Here is a 23,969-nt window from a genome sequence, read left to right as displayed (position 1 = left end):
CTGGAACAATTTGAAAAGTGCCCTGCTCCAAACCAATGAGGATTTTCACCTTTGCAAGGTGTCAGTTTCAGTGACCCTATTCGCATTCTGTGAGAACTGCAGTCAGCCTGGAGGAACCTAATCCTGATACTAAGAACGGGAGGGAGAAGAGGAGAGAAAGGGAGAGAGAGCAAGAGAAGGAAGGGAAAGAGGACTAAGTTTGCTGTTACAGGTTAAAGCGTAAGATCAAGTAAAGTATGGCTTTTACAAGGTGTGTTGGACACTAGAAGGTTTTAAAGAAGTTTACACATATTCAGAAATGAATATCAAGGGCAATCTACAATTAGAAACTTGTTTACTATGGAATGTCAGTTGCTGGGAACAGCACCAACCAAAAAATGTCCTTATTGTAGACTTCTTAGGGGATCTCACCAGTACTGGCACTTGTATTATGGCACTGCTGCTCCATCCAGCAATTCCTCAGATGTGGAGGAAAGCTATGATTTAAACAATGCCCATAGTTCTAGTTTTAATAACATATAACAAGAGCATATCCACCTAGCGTGCCACATTGCTTTTCAGCTATATGAGTCGTGGTGGTGCAGTATTTAGAATGCAGTACTGCAGGCTACTTCTGCTGACTGCCGGCTGCCAGCAGTTCAGCAGTTCGACCGGCTCAAGGTTGACTCAGCCTTTCATCCCTCTGAGGTGGGTAAAATGAGGACCCAGATTGTTGGGAGCAATCTGTAAACCGCTTAGAGGGGACTGTAAAACACTGTGAAGCGGTATATAGGGTAAGCCTAAACGCTATTGCTATATTGCAAACACAGAACTTTCCCTTTGGCACATATATGCAGAGAGAGAGAAAATAAGGAGAAAGCAACTCCTCCCTTTCCAGAAAACAAGTGGAAAACCAAACTGGAAAAGTGGGCAAACAACTTTAAAATGGAAATTCACTCTCTTCAAACCAAAATATAATCTTTACTTGGTACCCCACCTATCTCCCTCCCCCCCTCTCCCCAGCTGCCATTGCCCACCCTCATTTGCCACAATGTCTCTCATGGCAGTATCAGCACAGCAGCCTGTGCTGCATCTTAAGTTTCCGTTCAAGCCAGTCTATGTTTTACCTTCACATCTTCATCTAGTTTCATGATCTTCTTAATGCGTGCCAATGGGAGCTCCTGAACTCTGAAGTCTTTCTGCAGAGAGTAACATAAGAGAAACCTGACATTATTCCCCAAAACCTACAATCAGTAAAGGATGAAACAGCTATCCAGCTGTTATGGTACAGGATATTGCACAAACCTTCCCTAGATATTATGAGGAGAACTTGTGCATTACTCTTTTTCGTTAGTGATCCATGGTTACAATTAGGCAAGTGGACCTCAGGACTGTAAAGAACAACAGCATGATTTGCTGCAACACAATCAAACTCTCCAGAGATGCTTGGGTAAATATACAACCAGATAGATTGGTAATGGTTTCCATGGATGCTCAACCCAAAGTCTGTTTTACATTAAAATCTATTAAAATATACAGTGGCTAAACAAACTTCTCTTGACAATTCCTTGTCATTCTTTCCCCAAATTAGATAAACTCCAAAACATTCAAGCCCCTGTACCAGCTCAGGAACCTTCATGTCTAACAGATAAATCTGTGCAATTAAAATTTCAATCTTTCCCTTTCCCCAGAATAAAAATATGTAGCATAACTCAAGGTCTGATACTAGAGAGTCAATCATGCTTGAACAAATAACATTCTGCCCATTTTCCCCCTAAACGTTAGAAGAAGAAGAAACATTCCAAAAGTCTGTGGGTAAATATTGGGTACACAGAAAAAGCAACTGCTTTTTTGCTGATAATTACCAAGGTAATTGGCATATGGCTAACATGTTCCCCCCGACTGTGGCAACTCAAAATGCAGAAACCTCACTTAAGTAGAATAAACAGACCAGTCAAAATACAATAAAGTTCAGTTCCCTCTTTAAACCACTCCCAGAATAACTAAAGTGAGGGTAGGATCAGAAGGGTATTTTACCCGTTTGAACTCAGCTTAGGTGTCTATTCCTTTTGCATACAGTATGTGTATTCTAGGAGGGGATTAAAAGCCAGTCTTCCCATCACCTTGTATTTGTAGCCATTCTTGGCCTTCGCATCTAGCGGTGAAAATATATACAAGAAGAGTGTCAGAAGGAAGAGCTTGGTTCTTATCATTTTTGTTTTTAACAAGGACCATTTCAGTAAAAATTAACAGGTAGGGAAGGTCATATTAGAGTGTTGGACATTTTAAAGAGACATAGAAAACATAAGCTATGAGGTAGGTTTTTTTTAAAAAAACCATTTAGAACCCTGATCCAGCCATAGAAATTAAAAGGGCTGTTTTAATAGTATCAGTTAGAGATATCTGCATTTCCTCATTCTTGAGAGCAACAAGAGTTTATACTTTCCAAAGCTTCCAATTCACTTTGGGGGGGGGGGGCATAAAGACTACAGTCTGCAGGACAAAGTGTGACAGAACCACCTGAGCTGAGCCTTCTCCATGGGCTCTGAAATCTGGGATGGGTGGGGAAGGCAGTTCTTTGCTCCACTAGCAAAAACAAACAAATGAACAAAAAACCCACGAGGCTACAAATAACACCATCTTGTGTCAGCAACTCCATCAAGCACCTGTTGTGAGAATTCTGGTTATTGCTAATCCAGTGTAGCCCATCAATATTTCCCCCAAGTAATCAAATCAAATCTGGTGGTTCCATGTTGTTGGGACATTTAGAACAGGGGCTGGGATTCTTCTGTTAATCATAGTTTCTCCCAAACGGGGAACTTCCCAGGCCCGTGGACCAACTTTTCAGCAACAGCTACGGTGGCAGAATATTTTGGGAGTGGAAGGCCACATGTCTGACAAATGCCTGAGCTGAAAATATTGAATTAGAACAATTACAAGATTTCCCCCTCCCCCTCAAAGATGATGTCTGCGACCTTCAGGATGCTCGTTTCTATGAGGTGACTACAAGGTGAGAGGAAGCAGGGAAAGTGCTACCTAGTCTCAGCCCCATAAAAGAAACCTCAGGAGCTTCTAGGGAAGACAAGTCAGTCTGCAAGAGAACACTAAAACAAGACAAAGTAGAAAACGATTGTTCTAAGAAATACAAGGTGTTCCCTTATTCTCAACGCAGCAGCATCCTGAGAGCACTTGCCAAGAATGCCTGTTTCACTCAGATCAAATATTCAACTAAGTGCACATCTCTTGTATGGATTACACACAGCTCAACAATGAACACTGAGGTCGCTGCAAATGAAAGGAAACCTGAACTTCTGTACTCTTGCTGATCACTTGGCACAGTTACAGCAGAAGACAGGATTATAACACACACACAATCTAAATTCAAGATGTAATTTCAGCAGTAGTTACAAGCAACATAGCAGCAGATAAAGAGCCTCCCCCCCTCTTTTGTGGTAAATATTTTTTTTCCATAACCCTAAGCAGAAAGGTTATGGGCTCAGTATTCAAGATTGTACTTAATTAAAGTATAATGCATTGTTTCATACATAAGAATGCCCAAAAATTTTAAAAAAACTGCCCTTCCCTGGAAGCTTGTAGAGTAAAACTCTTGACCATGCGTAGCTGAAATCTCAAAGCTTCCATGTGGTAAACCTCTGGGAACCAAGCGATCAGAGTAATTAATTCTACTTTTTATGTTCTCTTTTTGTTGTTGTTGTTAGTTGCGAAGTTGTGTCCGACCCATCATGACCCTATGGACAACGTTCCTCCAGGTTTTCCTGTCCTCTACCATCCTCTGGAGTCCATTTAAGATCATTATGTTCTCTTGGGAGTTGGGCGGCATAGAAATGCGACAAAATCAATAAATAACAAATAAATACTGGGCTCCAAGTGCCAAAGAGCCTTGGTAGTACAGGGGTTTAAGGCACCCTGTTATTAAGCTGGTTATTAAGACCAGCTGCCTGCAATTACTGCAGGGTTCGAATCTCGCCAAGGCTCAAGGTTGACTCAGCCTTCCATCCTTTCTAAGGTAGGTGAAATGAGGACCCAGTTTGTGGGGGCAATAAGCTGACTTTGTATAAATATACAAAAGGATGAAGGCTATTGCTGAGCACATTGTAAGCCGCCCTGAGTCTTCGGAGAAGGGCGGCATATAAATCTAATTTTAAAAAAAATGAAAATGCAAAAGCTTTTTTGTTAGCATGCTAGTTTTGTGCCTGGTTCTGAGATTTAATATTTCATTTTTTAAAAAATGAAAGCAGCTTTTTCCTGGGGGGGGGGGTGTTCAATTAAACTGGACTACAGTTAATGATATGGAGATGCAATTCTCTTACAAAGCCTTGTTAAGAGTCCCCACGTTGAAAAGTTCCAATTGTTTATTTTTAGCCTCACGCAAGCATTTTAAATAAAGCTTGACTAAGTCAGTAGTGCTTCGCGGAGGAGGATTTAATAGATATTATTTAGTTCTCTTCCTTGCAATTAGATGCTAGCCTGGCTTTTCTTGTCTTTTTTTCCTCTGAAGAGTTCGATATTCAAGCCGTGGGACGGAAACTGCAGAACTCTACAGAAAGTCCCATCCTACACAAATCTGTCAGCAGCAAAGAAGACAATGACCCAATCAACTTGGAACCGAGGTAGTAGTCCTTGATTTACGACAACAACTGGAACTGGAATCTCAGTTGTTGAATGGAGCGGTCATTAATGAGATGCCCATAATGACTGCTTCATTCAATGACTGCAATCTCAGCTCTCCTAGTTGTGGTTGTTAAACAACCACACAGGTCATTAGGGGAATGGAGCAGGACACTTGGTAACTTGCTGTAAGTGTAAATAGGTTGCCAAGCACCCAGATCATAATCATGTGACCGCAAGTGGGAGGACTTTTAATGGTGGTTGAAAGTAATTTCCAGATTGTAGAACATCCTTTCTGAGCCCAAACTATGGTTCCAGCCATCACAATAATCTAATGGTTGTTAAATGTCTGGCCATAAATTAGGGCTTACCTGTATAAAAGATCCCTTCTAAAATGCTAGCTACAAGGACTTACCTCATTTCCAATCCAGTTTTTAACAGAAGTCTTTAGAAAGGCCATATAGTTAGCTGTCTTTCCCCATCATTGTCCTTTAACATCTAACACTCAAAGCCAAGTGGAAATTTAGTTGTTCCAGTTGTCAGTACAGTCTGCTCCAAACTGGAACTCTAAATATGTGTGGGGACAGCAACTTTACAACTTTATAAAGAACATATAAAATATGTATGAGTACGAACATATACAATACCAGTTTTTTAAAAAATGGAAGAAATGTGTGGTTTAGTAAGTTTAATAAAAATATCTCAGGATGAATTGGGATTACATTTTTCAAAATGTGTTCCATTCTACAATGAATTAATTTCTAGTATTATTGGGCTTTGTAACAAATTGGAACAAGGAACCAATTTGCTTTTGCATTTCCAATATTTCACAGAAAGGACTTGCTTATTTCAGCAACCCTGATTGGAATAATGCGCCAGCAGTAAATATTTTATACTAATTCTAAGCTTAATATTTGAGGTAAATAAATTTTTTTGCACTACATGTATAGTCATAAAGATGGAACAATGAGAATTTAATCTCATTGTTCCATCTTTATGACTATACATGTAACTTTTAGTTAACAACTCATTCAGTAACCATTCAAACTTATGGTGATGCGAAACGAGTGACATTTATGACCAGTCCTCAAAGTTCCATTAGTCACAGTGCCCCTGGGATCACATGATCCTATTTCCAACTATCACGGTGTCCCATGGTCATGTGATTACGATTTGTGACCTTCCCTGCCTGCTTCTCACAATCAATTTCAATGGGGAAATTGGTAAGAAGTCAGAAGTCCTGATCATACAAAGGTCTTCTCATGTGATTCACTTAAGAACAGTAACCGGGGACTGTTGGAACTGTCATTGCTAGATTTCTAATATTCTGCCTTATTTTCATAACTGTTTTGTTGCTGTGCTATTTATTTGGCAGCATGAAATCAATTAAGTGTGGAAGAGCACTGAATAGCAAACACATGAAAGATGTTAATTTTCTCCTGTTAATAATATCTAACAAACTGAAGAAATTGCTCTCTTTTCATAAAAAATTAGGCATTCAGTAAGACAGCAAGAATGGAAAATTCTGGATGTAGTCTTTTCCTAGATTTGTCCTGATCTTTAATAAGTTTAAACATTCAGTATTATACAGTATATTGAAAACTTATTTTTCTGTGTGTATCAATTTAAATATATTTATGCAACCCCTCCAGAAGGAGTTCCCCTTCCACAGAAGTGATGCAACCATAAGGAAATATAATCCATTCTGAAATCCATGTTAGACTGCCAGCATGATAGCATAATCTGAAATTCAGAGCCACTTGGCTTCCTCATTCTTTTGAATCCTGCAAGTTCTTGAATTTAATTCTTGGCCTTTTATTACTCCATATATAATTCATTACTTGTGCAAGTGGTTTCATACCTTGCTCTCATTAGAAACTAGAATCATTTGAAATAGAAAATTTAGTCTTGGTGAAGTATTCATCTTAAATGCTGCAATTCTGCCTAACCAAGGTAAAAGTCTTCTATCTGGGAAATATCTGTTATTTGCTTCCAGTTTAGTAAACAATTTTGCAGTTTTATTTATTAAGAACAATTGTTCTTAAATAAATACTTTAAAAAAAAACCAAATACCATATTTTTCAGCGCATAAGATGCACTCCCCCCCTCCCCCAAGTGGGTGAAAATTTGGGTGTATCTCCGTCCACCCGCCGGCCCCCACTCTTTTGGAGCCTGCAAATGGAGAGCCTCTCAAGCAGAATTTTTTTTCTTATTTTCCTCCCTCAAAAATAAGGTGCATCTTATACTCCGGAGCGTCTTATACACCGAAAAGTACGGTAGATGGTTTTTTTAAAAAATATATTTAAGAACAATTGTTTACTAATCAGGAAGCAAATATCTTCTTATATTAAAATCTGTTAATCAATATATAAATTGCCTTTCATCCTTTGTCAACTTCCGTATCAACATCTGAGTTTCCTCTTTGATTCATTAGCCTGACACCAAATTATAATATTGCATATCAACACAGTTTAGAAAACCTCAGGTTAAGCAAGTGCTAGTACAACATTGTCAGCAAATAATTTCAATTTATACTTGTGAAGGTATTTTGACTCTTAGGATTCTATTTTCCTGACACATTTGGACTGCCAACAATTCCTATGCTAATAAAAATAAAGGACCTCCTGCTTCTCCCACTCATCTACACACCCTCTGAACTGACTTTCCTTTTTCTAGGCTAAGGATGGGTGGGGATGGGGGCATTAACCTGGGTGTCAATGAATGCCAATATCTTCTTGAAAAAGGTCAGAATGCAGCTAAACTAGCCAGCTGGGAGTGGTGTAATGCCAGTCAAACTTCTGAGTGTGGCCAACTAGTTAGCTGGGGTGCCAGTATGATGCCTATGCATGAATCTGTGCTGGTCAGTCTGCTATTCTCAATGCCAATGGCCCCATTATCCTTGTTATATAGAGAGCCAGTCTGGTTTAGTGGTTAAGGCACCAGGCTGAAAACCCAGAGTTCAAGTCCTGCCTTAGCCAGCTGGGTGTCCTTAGGCCAGTCACTCTCTCTCAGATTAACTCAGCTCACAGGATTGTTGTTGTGGAGAAAATAGGAGGTGAAATGTGTGTTTCATTGCCTTGAGTTACTTGCAGAAATAGTAAAGGTGGAATACAAATAGATAAATTTGAGGTAACAAATTTGAGGTAAAAAATTTTATTTTGTGATGCATTGTTTCACCTAGTTAGAGATTACAAACACGAGAGTTTTAATAGTATATCGCTGAAGTCGTTCCTAAAAGATGCAATGACAGGTTTTCAAGACCAAATGGCTCTGTAGTGGAGACCACTTAATGGATTATGTTTAACCAGAGAAAGCCATATATAGAAATGGATGCTTGTCCATGGCTGAAACAGTACACCGCTCAACATGGAACTATGGAACTTCTTCTGACTTGAAGGTAAGAGCAAAGTATTTTTAATATTTCTAAGCATGTGGATGATACCATATTTTAATGACACTGTTTCAGTGAAGAACTAAATGAAAAATGGCAGATGAAGATGCCAGCACTGACAGGAAGATTTTTATGGCGTTCAATTACTTTTTGATTGAAATACATCTACTAGTCCTTCTTAGGAGTATCTAGAGAATATATTTTATATAGAAAGAGGTAGCTGATAAACATTTTGTTGCAAAATCAGAAAAGGGTGATTTTCCCACTCTAGTTGCTCTAGTAACTAGCAACTCAAGGAGGAGATAAGGTTTTTTTAAAAATTTTAGAGTCATTAACATTGTAAAAAGTCTGAACTTTCTCTCCTTCAAAAGCACAACATGAAAAATCACTAAATGCTCATGGACATAACTAGCAAGAGGTCTATAAACAATTTCTCTGTGGGATGGTAACGAAAAAAATCTTACCACTGTTAGGTTTCGAATCTCATCCATGACTCGAGGCCAGAAAGATTGAAGACACTGCTGTGCATCACTGTTTCCTCCTGCAAAACCCCCATCCGTGGACATTATGGTAACTGGAAAGAAAGCAAGTAATATATTAAATGTAAAGATGGTGTGGATAAGGTATATTTTAAAAGATATATAGTATATGGTGAATTGTAAAGTAAAATAAAGATGTTCCATAAAGCTTCAAAGCAAGAACCTAGAGAGGTTCTTCCTCAAATCTCTTTCAACAACATAGATTTTATTCCATCAAACCTTGGAACAAAGCAATTTTGTTGGTCAAGGAGTTTTGTAAGGTCTGATTCTATTCCTATTCCCTATTCTGCTTGGTACACTTCAAGGCATATTTTTTATGTTTTATAGATATACTTCCTGATATTCCTTTTTCTTGCACAAGGCCATGAAGATCCTTCTCTATCAAGCATTTGTATTTACCATGATCTGTCAAGGAACTTCCTATCTTCTCTTCCACAGATTTAATTCAGATACCTTTATTAGTCTTAGACCAGGGGTGAGGAACGATGGCCCCTTTATGATTTGTAGACTTCAACTCCAAGAATTCCTGAGCCAGCATGGCTGGCTGACTCAGGAATTCTGGGAGTTGAAGTCCACAAGTCATAAAGGGGCCATCGTTCCTCATCCTTGGTCTAAGACAAGGACAAACCTATTTCAAATGAAGATGTTATGTTATCCTCACCTAAGCACAGCAGGACTCATTCAAATAGTATGTTTGCCTTAACTTCTAAGTTCACCTGTACTGACTTGTTGTACATGTATGTATGTGTGTGTGTGTGTGTGGTTACATCATCATGCATTTTGAATATTACTGTTTGAATAATGCTCTGACTCATCTGTTTCCAAGATTGTATGGCTCCTCCATAGAATGACAGTAGGCCCAAGCAGCCATGAAATCCTGGAAAAAGGCATGGCTTCTTAAAGGAGCATCCAAAGATGCTGTATTCAATCTCCCAGACAATTTCTGGGAGTCAAATCTAAAGCTCTTTCACAACCCTGCTAGGGAAACACGAGGAAATAGAAGTGAGGATCCTAAATCAGCTTTAAAAAAAAATCTCAATATTTTGCTTTGGTTTGCAGTCTTTATCTTATTACCAATAGACAGGAGAGACAAGTTGTCTTTCAAGGATTAATTTCTGAATAATCTAGAAGAAAACATAAATAATTAACTAAAGACTGTGGTTGGCCCAAAGGTATTCACTCATAAGAGACCACCCTCTGTGTCTTCCTATGATTCTTCTTTTTTCCCTGCTTTTCTTTTTCTTTCAGCTTTTTCTGACATGAATAATTTATTTATTTTTATTTATGTATTCAATTTATATCCCAAATTTCTACTTATAGCAGCAGGTGTTCCATTCTACATTTCTCAATATTTGGTGCAGCTTAAAGCTTAAATCCAATGCAGGGATATGTTGTGGCGATTGAACCTCAAGAGGATATAAATATATCCAGGTTTAGAAGATATTTGTAGCTTCTCTGTAAGGGTCTGGGCTTGACTTTTTCCATTCAGATGGAAAATCAAGATCAAATGGAAATTCATTCTAAATCCAACAAGTTAATTCCTTTGAGAGAATTATAAACATTCTTAGCACAGACTTTTTTAGGGGGGAAGGGAAAGGATAAACATTCATTTTTCTTTAGGAACCATATTAGGAGCAATCAGGGTAGAGGGATCCCCAAATAAAGTCAGTGTTCATTGTGGGAAACCCCTTCTGCCAAATGTAGCAACTTCAGAAGCAAGTATACATACAAAGAACTCCAGGTACACATTGTGTGAACTGTTGAAAGCAGTTTGTAGCAGCATACAAATCTAATAGATAAAGGATATGGACTGATGTTAAACGAGGAAGCATCCTGAAAGCTAAAGCACACATAGCTAACCCTTGAGGAGAAAGGGTCATCAGTTTACACTGATGATGTTATCTAGTTTGGTAATGAAATGTCTGCAAGAAAACCACAAAGTTCGGAGAGCAGCAAGGACACCAAATGTCATACTATTTTGGAGTGGTTTTATTTAATCCTCTCCACAACACAATGAACGCTCTAGCTGGATTCACAAAATATACTGTAACCCAAACTTGTTTAGCAAAACACAATCATGTAGTTGCATATGAAACATTATTTGTTACATTTATTGTTGTTTTTCTTCAGGAGCTTACTGCAATATATATAGTGGTCATTCTTCCCCGTTTCCCCCATAACAACCACCCTGTGAAATGAGTTCAGGTAGGTGAATGAGTGTGAACGACCCTAAATTGCCTAATAAACCTCTTTGGCTAAGACGTGGACTGCAGTCCAGCACTTAAACCAGTAAACTACAATATTTATTTATTTATTGAAGTGGTATAGCTGTCCAACTCACCACCAGTGACTCGGGGTGCAAATAAACAAATGGATAAAAGCCACAGATATATAAACAACAGATTAAAAAAAATATATGAGACCATAGCACATACTCACCTAAGGTGATTGCCTCACATTCATACCACATGTTAAAATAATGGTGGTGCTTCCATACTGAAAACCAAAAACTAGCAAACTATATTTTAGCATATTTTATAATTGCCGAGTAAATTTAATCTGATAAAGATTATATCCTTCCCTTATTAGCTCCAAATTGAACCATGAAAGGATACATATTAACATACAAGGTGAGGAGAACCCAAGAGTTGTTCACTCAATAAACATGTCAGACAGTGATGAAGTCCAATTTTTTTTTACTACTGGTTCTGTGGGCGTGGCTTGGTGGGCGTGGTGTGGCTTGGTGGGCGTGGCAGGGGAAGGATATTGCAAAATCTCCATTCCCACCCCACTCTGGGGCCAGCCAGAGGTGGCATTTGCCAGTTCTCCAAACTGCTCAAAATTTCCACTACCGGTTCTCCAGAACCTGTCAGAACCTGCTGGATTTCACCCCTGATGTCAGCTCATCATCTACCATATTACTGATCTGGATTTGAAAAAGAAACATGACAATATTACTTCCCAAAAATTGCACAATATTGACTTTCTTTTGTAACTGTACGGAAAATATTGTTGGGTTACTTTGTCCTCATGAATGATATTCTAGTTTGGATTAAATTGGGGGGGGGGCAGAGAACCCAACTACCTCAACTAAGTAATATTGGTGAGCAATATTTCCTTAAGAATGAGCTCTTCCAACTGTACCACAACTGCAGAGTCAAAAGACACAGCTGAAAGTGCAAGGAACAAATTTGAAATACATCATATTTGCAAGTAACCCTAGAGTTGTGGGTGTAAAGAGATATCCCAAAGGTGCTTTCTTTGTTTTCCCTTGAAGATGTTTCGCTTCTCATCCAAGATGTTTCATCAGTTCTGGCAGGATGGTGGGTGGGAGCAATGGAAGGATGATGGGGGGGGAAGGGGGATTGGAAGATGATCCTTCCATCCCCCCCGCCCCCCACTATCCTGTCCCAACCAATGAAGCTTCTTAGATGAGAAGCGAAACATCTTCAAGGAAAAACAAAGGAAGTCGAGTTGCCTTTTGAGAAAGCACCTTTGAGACAATCATGGCCTGGATGACAGAGAATCTCCATAGTTGTGTAAACAGATAACACCCTTTCTCTAACAAGCTAGGATGCTGGTTAGGGTTGCTATAAGGCTTATGATTAGAGCAACATGTTTTTAACAACAACTTCACTTTCTTTGGGAATTAGGTCCACATATGGAGTATGGCCTGGAAAAGGTGAAGAAAGCATCAAATTATTTAAAAAGAACATTTACAGAACTATTTAAGAGCAAAACTGAAAGTCTGCAGTCTGGATCAAAGTGATTATTTTCTTTTAAAATAAGATAAAAACAAGGTCCAACCAATGAAATTTAAATCTGCTAAATGTTCTCTTCAAAAATAATACCGAAGATACTTTTAGAAATGACTGTGTTAACTATATCATTCAAAGTTTGCATAGAAGAGTGAGAGAAATAAAAGATTGCTTTATTTAAAAGTTTGAATGCCTACAATCTTTTTATGCAGTGGCGTAATGGGAAATGGTTTAAGGCCAAGAACAATTCTAACATAAGTGGATATGATTCCCACTGACTTATGATCCATTGTGTGTGGTGGATTTTATTTTGGCCTTCTCTCCCGCCAAACACACCCACAGTATAAGTCTATTGTTTGGAACAAAATTGTCCAAAAACAATTACTACATGAATTTTCACTCATGCGGTGTAAAACAGCAAGTTCTTTTTTAAAGTAAAAACTACCTCTAAATCATCCTATGGGGAAATGAATAGCAGTTAAGTTGCTTAACTTAAGAACAATTATCCTCATACATAACTTTTTTAAAAATATATATATATTATCTACAATTAGTTAAATTTTCTAAGTGTCCAGGTTGAAGAAGTTTTGATGAATATTCTTTAATATGCAGAGCATCATAGCTTGCAGAAATAGGAATTCTGTTAAGGATATCTAGAGAACTGGCTAGCATAAGTACACAAAATGTAATCAGATCTTTCAAATGTACATTTAGTTGACAATCGTAACATATGAAACAAACAAAAATAATGTATACAGTATCTATATTTTTTACACTGTAGAAGGCATGAGAAAGAAGCAAACTCACAACAGAAAAAGCATCTGTAGTTTTTTTTTAAAAAAACTGCTAAAATTAATTAGGTCAAGATGCAGTGAAAAGACTTTGTAAATGCTCACAAGGGAGGACAGGTCAGGTTTTTTGGTTAATTGAAGGCACTTTAAAATATCTCCCTAGCTTCAGAATCTGCAGTAATGTGCTAGAGTTTCATAGCAATTGCACATGGATTCATCAGCATAAGCTAAATTGGAAATGATTCTAATGAAGCCAGAGGAAATCCACTAATTTAAAGATTCTTCTTCTGCACTCCACCATTAAATTCACGGAGGGATTTACATTTTTTTCATTAGAGCCTATTTGCAGTATTAACTTTTAGAATGTTTGAGAGCATCAGACTGAAATGAGCACTAATTTATTTCCTATGTCAAGATGTCCAATATGGATTTTATATAGCACGAACCTATCCATCAAATCTGCTTTGACCTGGCAGGAGTTGGTTATATAACTAAACTTCCTATATTAGTTATTAACATAGAATTTTCTCCTCCCAAGCAGCAAAGGAATTGCCTTAAAAGACAAAATTAGGCTACAATTGCTAACAGTAATTTTGTCCTTTGTCAAACCTATTTTGCCCCTTAATCTAGTTAATTCAAATACTATGCTGACATAGAAAGAATGGAAAAAAGAAAATTGTATTACTTAGACCTATACAGCCATCAATTCAGAAAGACTAAAGGTTGCTCCGTATCTCAATTGTCATTGCTTTTCCACAGGTTACATATCACATTAACATTGAAACTTATAAGATGGTGCTAACTATGAGAAAGGTCCTTCCTTCAACAAAATTCAATTTGGGTCTTTTACCCATTTTTTTTTCCTTTTCAATCTTTAAGCCCCGCAGTCCAACAGCCGCTTTTAATTTTGGGGTCTTATTTTCCAATAATTCCAAATAATTTGCCTGGGTTGGTGTCACTCACCCGGCTTCTTGATTTTTGCTCTTTCTTCATCTTCTTCCTCCAGCACAATCCTTGTTCCCGGCTGCCGCAGTTTCAGGGCAGCCAGCATGGCTACCGTCCCGCTGCCGCCGGCGTGAAGGAGAAGCCTCCGGCCCTGAGGAACCCGCCCGTTCCTCTCGGCCACCCAAGGCGTTCCTTCTTGTCCCCCTGTCCCTACAAGACAGGGGAGGTCCGCAGACCTATCGGCGGCAGCTTAGCAGAGGGGATTTGGCAGGGCTCAGCGGAGCTCGCCATTTCCCCATCTGTGTCCCTGCGGCACCAACCGGAAATTCTCTACCTTATATTATTCAGGGGTGAAATCCAGCAGGTTCTGACAAGTTCTGGAGAACCGGTAGTGGAAATTTTGAGCAGTTTGGAGAACCGGCAGCAGAAATTTTGAGTAGTTCGGAGAACCGGCAAATACCTGGACCCAGAGTAGGGTGGGAATGGGGATTTTGCAGTATCTTCCCCTGGAGTGGAGTGGAGTAGGAATGGAGGTTTTGCAGTATCCTTCCCCTGCCACGCCCACCAAGCCATGCCCACCAAGCCACGCCCATAGAACCGGCAGTAAAAAAAATCGGATTTTACTAATGATATTATTTATATAGGTGTGGTAGGGAAGGCATACTTGATTACCAAGTATGCTCCAGTAAGAGTTTCAGAAAGAGTTTGTTTCTGGTTTAGTCATTAGTCTTCTATCCAAGGAGTAGTGCAGCTAAAGGCTACACTTCTTAGTAGCATGCCTTAAAGCAAGTTCTTAAGTCATTAGAATCAGAAAAAAATATACAAGTAGTAGTTGACTTACGACCACAAGCGAGTCCAAATTTCCATTGCTAAACCAGACAGTTGTTAAGTGAGCTTTGCCTCATTTTACAACACGTCTTGCCACAGTTGTTAAGGGAATCACTGCATTTGTTAAGCTAGTAAGAAGGCTCTTAAATGAATCTGGCTTCTCCGTTAACTTTGCTTGTCAGAAGGTCGCGAAAGGTGATCACATGACCCCAGGACACTGCAACTGTCATTAATACATGTTGGCTGCAAAACATCTAAATTTTTGTAACGTGACCACGGGGATGCTGCAACAGTCATGTGAAATACGACTGTGAAATACGACTGTAAGTCACTTTTTTCCAGAGCCATTGTAACTTTGAATGTTCACTAAACAAATGGCTGAAGTCGAGGACAAACTGCACAGCCTTTTGAGCCCTTAAGAGTTTTGAAAGTCTCACTCATGCTCTGATTTTTCATTGATGTGGAATTGCATTGTAACTTCCTTGAATTTAACTACTTGATTCTGAAGCACTGTAATATTTTTCTCTGTACAATGTAAAAGAAATACCATCTACAGAACAAGAGTATCGAAATATGATATTGTTACTAAGAAAACCACTAGGATAAAAAGAGGAAAAAAATATGATAAATCACCCAAATTCATATAGCGTTGCCATAGCTATCTTCAGAGACAAACCTTGCCTAAAATGCTCAGGTGACAGCTCTACAAAATCAGACAATATTTGTAATCATGCAAAAAATCTTCCATTTTGTCTCTGACGCACCTCAAAGTTTAAACAGCAATACTTGATTTAAAATGTCCCCTTTTTCCAGATTTTTATTTCATAATGGCCACGTGTGCCTGAGTGGCTTAAATATCTTCAAATAAATACTACAGTATTTAAAGAACTGCAGATATAATGGGGAATATTTTAAGGTATCTGAATTTGAGAATCTTGTACCATAACATGAAACTTGGGAGCATTTGTTGGGCCTTATCTACAAACTATTGCTAAAATGTGACTCAAAAATAGAACACATTAAAGATTGTACAATTAAATAGATGCAGAATGTAGAAGTTTGATTTTAAATGTAAGAAGAGCATCAGATAGACTGGCACAACATATACAGAAAACTTACTTTCCAGGCTGAAATCCACTGTTCTATAGTTGTGTTGTATTGTGGACCTTCTAAGTAAAAACCATCCGATTATGGAATATTTTCTCAAAACGGAAGCTAGACTACTCCCTAATACCTTCTTTCATCAAAAAATTGAAATTTCTGTTCACTCAGGCATTCATGGAATAACTATAATTACCTGACCTCTGTTGGTTTGGGATGACTTTAATACTCCCCAATTGATCTTGTAAACTGTTTTGGGAGGTATAGAAATAAAGCAAAATAAAATATCTTCCAAAACAATATTGAAACAGAAGGCTATATATTTTCAGCAGAAGTTATTTCCAAAATGTTATTTTATGTCTGCTTTTCTTAGATCAGCTTCTGTCATTAATTCTCCAATTGATAAAAGGAAAAAAAGGAGGGATGAGGAATAATTCAAAATAATGTCTGAACATACATAAATCCCAAGGATTGGTTTTCTTCAAGGTTTATTCCATCATTCTAATGTCATCTTCCCTTTTTAAACCACTATTCATTAAGAAATAGAAATATAGAATTATTAACTGCTGTTAATCAATTACATGGCATGTGATCCTATAAAAGAGGATGTCAACAAACATTGTTGAAGAAACTAACATCAATGCCAGTGCTGCACATCATAACCATAAAAACAATCCATATCAGGGGGTTTTTTTTTCCTTATAAAAAACCTGAGAAAGAGACAAGAATTCTTCATCCAGAGAAGCACTACAATTGGTTACCTGAGGGTTGTTAACAAACTACCAGTAAATTACTATTAGTTTTTTTTTTATCCCATCATTTTTATATATATAAAACTCAAATTGGCAAACATACCTAATACTCATGTCTCCTATTTTCCCCACAGCAACAATCTTGTGAGGTGGGTTGGGTTGAGAGAGAGTGACTGGTTCAAAGTTACCCAGCTGGTTTTCATGTCTAAGGAAATATATTTATCTGCTTGTAAATCTGGTCATACACCTCTTCACTCTAACAAAAGTTTATATCCACACTATGGCACAAGACTGGCTATTGATATAGACATATGGCTTAGTCCTCGTTTACTACCCACAACTGGGATTGCCAATGCTACTAACTGAAACCATGACTATGCTTACTTCACCTTTCCTTTGCTTTACAAACCTACAAAGGATGTGAATCCAAGGAATGGTCATTATTTTTTCATTAGCATCATTCATTGTGAATCGTTTATGAAGCAGTTGCTAAATGAGGAATACCTGTCATTGAAAGATCATCCACAACCTTATCTGTCACTTTACTAATATAATCAGATGCTTTCCTCCACAAAAACTTTGTTTCTGGGCAACAAGAAGATTAAATTATCTCAGTTCTCATGGTTGCAGAGAAGCTGGAGAACCTGCTTGGGAAGAATCTATGTTAGGAACAAGCGCCAGAATAAGCTCTGATAGGCACAACCTATTAATGAAACAGTTCAAGAATGTGGGTACCTGTGAGGTCTACAAATCGACTTTATTCTCAGTACATCTATTCTTAATCTCAAAACCTTAACTACGTTTTAGCTGAAATAATACCCATTGTTGATTTACATTATCTCTGTCAAACCCTACCCACCTATGTTTGTGGTAAAATATATGATGGGTAAGTACCTTCCAGCATTTGACAAGAATTATCATTTTCCCGTTTTCAGCTCAGTATCAGAATTATTAAACAATATTGAATAAATACATCTGTGGCTTGTGAGAAAGTCTCTTTTTTGCCAGCTTATTCTCATTAAGTGTTCACAATCTATGTATTTTAATTAAGGCAGAATGAGCACAATGGATTTATATCATATCACACAAAATTAAACAGAACTTTACACTGCATAACTCGCTGCTGCAAAAAATTTAATATCAGACCACTACATAACACTTTCCCACTACAAAGTTTTTTTCAGGGTACGACTGAACAATAAAGCTGTACACCAGACAGGACCAGCAAGCAACCATGTTCCAGAAGAAAAGTGGTCAGCTGCATGCCAAAGAAGAAATGACCTTTCCTTCATGGCCCACCTCAATCGCCAGCCATTTGGAAAATGCTTCACTTGCTAGTTTTAAAAAGTAATGTATTAAGAGAGGAGTAAGACATATTGGCATTGCTATTTCCATCAATTATTGTGCTTGCCTTTAAACCAAGCAGTTCAAGGGCATATTTAAAAATGGTACTTTAAAAGTTAAACATTTACTTTGACTGGTTTTGTTAAAGCTGTCACTATGTTACATTAGATTTTCCTACTTTACAAGTTTTCCTTGGTGAGCAAGGCACTTTCCAAGTGCAGAATCAGTGCAGAAAAAGAAGTAAATGTTACCACTGTACTTCAGAGCCATTACATGTAGTCCTCGCCTTACGACCACAATTGAGCCCAAAATGTCTGTTGTTAAGTGAGACATTTGTTAACTGAATTTAACAAATTCACTTTGTTACATTTTACAACCTTTCTTGCCACAGTTGTTGAATCACTGCAGTTGATAAGTTAGTAACCCAATTGTTAATTGAATCTGGCTTTGCTTGTCAGAAGGTTGCAAAGGTGATCACATGACCTTGGGACATAGCAACGGTCATAAATATGAACCAGTTGCCAAGCATTTGAATTTTGATATGATCATAGGGATCCTGCAAAGGTTGTAACTGTGAAAAATGGCCATAAGTCACATTTTTAATTGCATTGTAATTTGAATGGTCACTAAACAAACTGTTGTAAGTCAAGGACAAGAAGACAGAGATAGTGTAACACAGATCACACTTTTTCAGAGTCTATTGTGAAGACTCTGACATTTTTTTATCCCACTTTTGTTGTTTTTATAAGTAACACAAGGAAACAAACAATGATCCATTATGAAACATTGCCAGTCTTTTGGGAAACACAGATAGGGGAATGTTCTAATTTTTCCCATAGTCTAAATTATAATTGTGAGGGATCCTGGGAGTGAGAAGGGCATTTTATGTTGTTAGTTGCGAAGTCGTGTCTGACCCATTGCAACCCCCTGGGCAACGTTCCTCCAGGCCTTCCTGTCTTCTACCATCCCCCGGAGACCATTTAAACTCACGCTGACTGCTTCAGTGACTCCATCCAGCCACCTCGTTCTGTCGTCCTTTTCTTCTTTTGCCCTCAATCTTTCCCAGCATTAGGCTCTTCTCCAGTGAGTCCTTCCTTCTCATTAGGTGGCCAAAGTATTTGAGTTTCATCTTCAAGATCTGGCCTTCTAAAGAGCAGGCAGGGTTGATCTCCTCTACGACTTACCGGTTTGATCGCCTTGCAGCCCAAGGGACTCACAGGAGTCTTCTCCAGCACCAGAGTTCAAAGGCCTCCATTCTTTGGCGCTCAGCTTATGGTCCAACTCAGCTTATGGTCTAACTTTCACAGCCATACATTGTAACTGGGAAAACCATAGCCTTGACTATGTGCACTTTTGTTGGCTGGGTGATGTCTCTGCTTTTTAGTATGCTGTCTTGATTTGCCATAGCTTTCCTCCCCAGGAGCAAGCGTCTTTTAATTTCTTGGCTACAGTCCCCATCTGCGGTGATCTTGGAGCCCAGGAAGATAAAATCTATCACTATCTCCATTTCTTCTACACTTTATAAACATAATTTCATAAGATTGTGACTGAAAAGAGGATAAAGACTCTTCATATCTACCTTCCCAAATTGAATGCCATGAAAATGCACTGCCAGGGTATCATAATTCTACATGCAGGTGAGAGAGAATGTTGCAGTGAATTTTGGAACAGGAAGATGTCCAGCACAATATATAAAAAAAACTTTTTTGCCCTTCCTCTTTCTCACACACTTCTGCACAAAATAATTTAGTCGATATACAAAACACAGCAAGCTTGTGAAATAAGATCATGGCTATAAAATGCTATTTTACCTTCATCACATTCTTGAGTTATTAACTAGGCAGTTAATTTATACTATTTCCAAGGGCAAAGTTACCATCCTTAAGCTCTTTCCTTATTTATTTATCGAGCAAATTTATATAGCTGTTTATCTCACCAAAAGTGACTCTAGGTGGCTTACAAATAATGCAGTTGTAATATGATACCGTACCTTTTTTTACTGTATGCCAGTCAAAGAGGAGACAGTTCACAGAACTATTAGGAAGCCACATTTTGTAACACCATCCTTGTTCTCTATCAAGAACCATATAAAGCAACATCATTACTTATTCTTATTCTTTATTCTTTATTGGCCAAGTGTGATTGGACACACAAGGAATTGTCTCCGGTGCATAAGGTCTCATTGTACATACAAACAGCAAAGTGATAGATCAAGTTCATAAATAATGATTTTTAAGTCACATTCAAAAAGCAGATTAGTTTATGAGAGAAGCTACAAAAAAGCACATGAAAAATCTGAACCAACAAGGAGCACTTTTTACCCATTTAAAGGCAAACAATTGTGGGTTCCTCAGAACTTTAAGGAACATCGGAAATAATTCATTTTCTCTGCTTAAAAGTTTGGGTTTTTGCAACAACTGTGGCACTGGACATACTCCAAGCACCACCCTCAACAAATGTGGATTTTCTCAGCTTTTAATATCTTGTTAATCATTATTTGTATTGTTATCTAATAAGCCATATTCTCTAAAGATAGTGGAAAATATGTATTTTATTTTATTAGTATAAACCAATTTAAAAGCCAAGGTTTGTTTCATTCAGGGTTAACTAAGCTACTATAGAAAAGTTGATATGTCTTATGGCATAAATTGTGTTATTCAAACAACTATACCTGGATTCACACATTATACTAAACAATGGCTTAACAGAACATACAGTTCCATACATATATGTGTGGGACAAATCTTTTTTTTAACCACCCCAGGTGTTATATGTTAACAATTTGACTCATAATACCGAAATTAGCAAATATGTTTGGTTAAAATCTTGCTCAAATAAGAGGATAAGAAAAACTCAAAGCACTGGTAGATTTGTCTATGGAGATTCTCAGTCATCCAGGTCATGGTTATCTTTTCAATAGTTCCAAGAAGGCTCCACACCAATTTGCACCACTCATGTGACCCTGATGACACAGATAAACCTTCAGGTGACCTTAATGACCCACTAAAAGAATGCAAATGACCAGCTGTCTGCAAGGAGTATAAATCCTCCCATTCCCCAACATCCAGTCAGAGCTGAAGAAGCTTCTTGGATGAGAAGTGAAATGTCTTCAAAGAAAAACCAGAAAGTCCAGTTGCCTCTTGAAAAAAGCACCTTTGGGACATTGGTAGATTTGTATATTCTGATCCTTATGTTATATATTATATAGTATGCAATAGTCTGCTTTCATTTCCAGATCATAAATATGAGCTAGCCATCTTCAGTGTTCATTTATTTGTAAAATAAATGTCCCATAAAAAGATAAAAAAACATTTAAGATGGAGGGAAAGAATCTGAGATTCTGAAGAACAGTCACTGGTTTTACACAGTACGCTAAACCATGGCTTTACTTATGTTTATTAAAACAAATTACAAGCAGCTGATTTACATAACACTAATCCATTAACCACAATTTTCTAAAAAAAGTGGTAGCTTGAGATCATGTATCAAAATGCCAAGAAAAAAAAAGAGCTTAACATAATTATGTCAAACCAATATCATGGTTGTGTTCACAGATTATACTAAATCATAACCATGGTTAACAAACCACAGCATTTGTTAGCTACTAATTGAGGGAACCAAATGAAAGCAATTCAACAGGCACAACCGTAATATATGAAAACAACCCAAAATTTACATACTGTTTACACAAGCCCTATGCAAATGTATCAACACGCGAGCACGCATGCAAATGTTATTTAGAATGCTGAACAGATTAAAAAAATGAAAGCAAAAATCATGGATCTTTGTTTGGAAAAATGGAAGACATAGTTAGGGCCTCTGTGGTTATCAAAAATTGTTGCTGGAGTGAGAGACAAAAAAATAATTCAGCAAAATTGTATTGCAAGCCAGCTTGTTTGCCATTAGTAATAACACCCATAATAAAATATCTAAAAGTTGCTAATGGAACCAAGCTATTTGACTGAAATGAGGATAGATACTTAGAAATAGCATAAGAGAAAATAAAGTAAAGAACCTGTAGTACAGTGGACTAAAGCATTGTGATTAACACCAGCTGCCTGCAATTACTACAAGTTCAAATCTCACCAGGCTCAAGGTTGACTCAGTCTTCCATCCTTTCTAAGATAGGTAAAATGAGGACCCAGATTGTGGGGGCAATAAGCTGACTTTGTATAAATATACAAAAGTATGAAGGCTATTGCTTAACGCATTGTAAGCAGCCCTGAGTCTCCGGAGAAGGGCGGCATATAAATTAAAGCAAAAAAAAAAAAAAAAAAAGTAAGCAATTTTTAAACTGGAATAAAGGGATGGAAGCAACCAGGCCTTATAAACTGTGGGCACTATCACATATTGCACTAGGGCATGATGGTTTGCACACATTACATTAGCACAATTTATGAAGCCAAGTACTATGGTTGCTAAAGTAGGGATCATACATTAGTGTACATTAAGTATTTTGTCTCTACATAACGTTAATATATTTTCTAATAAATCTGGTGGTTTACCTGCTTACATGAGGAAAAGTATACCTTTTGGGTCACAACGAGATTGTATGAATCCTATCAAAGCTGAAACTACTACTTGCAAAAGAAAAAAAATAAGCTTCTAGGTGTAATCAAACTACATGAGATGTAAAATCCAAGAGGAAACATGTGATACCTAGTGAAATAACAATGACTGCAGTTCCCATTAGTCCAAAGATGCACATGGAAAGCTTCAGCTGGCTGTGCACTACATTTTTTATATTATGAACAACAATGGGTAACTTTGTTTTCCAAAACTTCAATGGCAAATGGGAAACCTAAACATACTGTTAGAGCTCTCACGGTAGTTTATTGAAAGATGCTATTAGAAGTGCAGCATTTGTTTGTAAGATTGCTTCCAACAATAGAGTTATTTCCTGAAAATGCAAAGGAAAAAAGTAGAAGTGAATAGCAGTCTGACACAAAGCAGAACAGATGGAGGAAAGAAGATGGACCTGCTTCCTCCTCCCTTCAGCAAGCCAGGTGAGTGCTAAGGCCACTTCTGAAGGACTATGACGTGTAGATTCCTGATTCTTAACTGAAACCTTTATTTGGTAGTAAATTTGGTGAAATTTATTCCCAGGAGGCATTCCTAAATTGTGATGGTGCTTAATAAGTACAGAAAAGATTTTGCATTATTAAACCATCACACATGACATCTTTTAAGGAAAAAGAACAGATAACCTATCTGAACTTTCAAAATGTTGCTCAAGGCCAGTAAATGAAGGTTATGGATGAGAGAAAGGCATAAATGTGTCATATTTCTGGATTACTGAAGAGTTAAAATACTCCACCCTCTTGAAACCTTTGAGAATAAGGCTAATAGTGGGGCAGAGAAGACATAAGGGAATAAGTAGTTCAAAGCTCTTCATTAAAATGGCTTTAGTTTCAGATGCTCATGTTATTCATAGTGACTTTCTCAGGTACTAGTAACCCACCGTTTCTTCCTTCCAACTGATTCCTTTCACCAGCTCCAAACAGCATAAACAAACTTCGTCCTTCAACAGTTAAAACCCAGAGAAGCTGTGCTTCAAGGTCACTCTTGCTTGCACAGGCAGGCCTTGCTTCAGCAACTTTTACTGCAACGCTATTCCACTCAGATGAAAGGGAAGGGAAAAAATGTAAAGAACTCAGGTGTAACTCTTTACTTAAGACAAACAGGTAAGCCCTTTGCTATAAAAGCATTCCAGAGTACACTTATTCACCTTAATCCATTAAAGGATGAGATATCTCAATATCAGGAACATTCCAGTGACCTTCATCACTGACTTTAAAACAACCCAAAGTATTCTTATACTTATAAAAAGACACAGCAAGTTAGAAGAGAAGCAAGTTTTCAGCTATCCCACACAAACTTTTCTTCAGCTGTTGGTTAGGTTTCCTTTTTAC

The 23,969-nt window shown here is 37.7% G+C and overlaps 1 protein-coding gene across 2 annotated transcripts in view; it reads right to left on the bottom strand.

The window, feature by feature from the left end:
- The window catches only part of NFYC (nuclear transcription factor Y subunit gamma), a 56,278-nt gene that overhangs the window by 19,552 nt on the left and 12,757 nt on the right, over positions 1 to 23,969 (bottom strand). For both annotated transcript variants that reach the window (XM_034413357.3, XM_034413358.3), the window contains exons 2-3: positions 8,464 to 8,573; positions 1,107 to 1,178 (exon numbers count right to left, since the gene is read on the bottom strand). In XM_034413357.3, the coding sequence (XP_034269248.1) occupies positions 1,107 to 1,178; positions 8,464 to 8,565 (174 nt within the window). In that variant the 5' untranslated portion in view covers positions 8,566 to 8,573. The remainder of the gene's footprint in view (positions 1 to 1,106; positions 1,179 to 8,463; positions 8,574 to 23,969) is intronic.

The sequence above is a fragment of the Pantherophis guttatus genome, chromosome 10 (genome assembly GCF_059756535.1).
Source record: "Pantherophis guttatus breed Tessera chromosome 10, ASM5975653v1, whole genome shotgun sequence".
Classification (NCBI taxonomy): domain Eukaryota; kingdom Metazoa; phylum Chordata; class Lepidosauria; order Squamata; family Colubridae; genus Pantherophis; species Pantherophis guttatus.
This window is presented reverse-complemented; position numbering and strand designations above follow the sequence as displayed.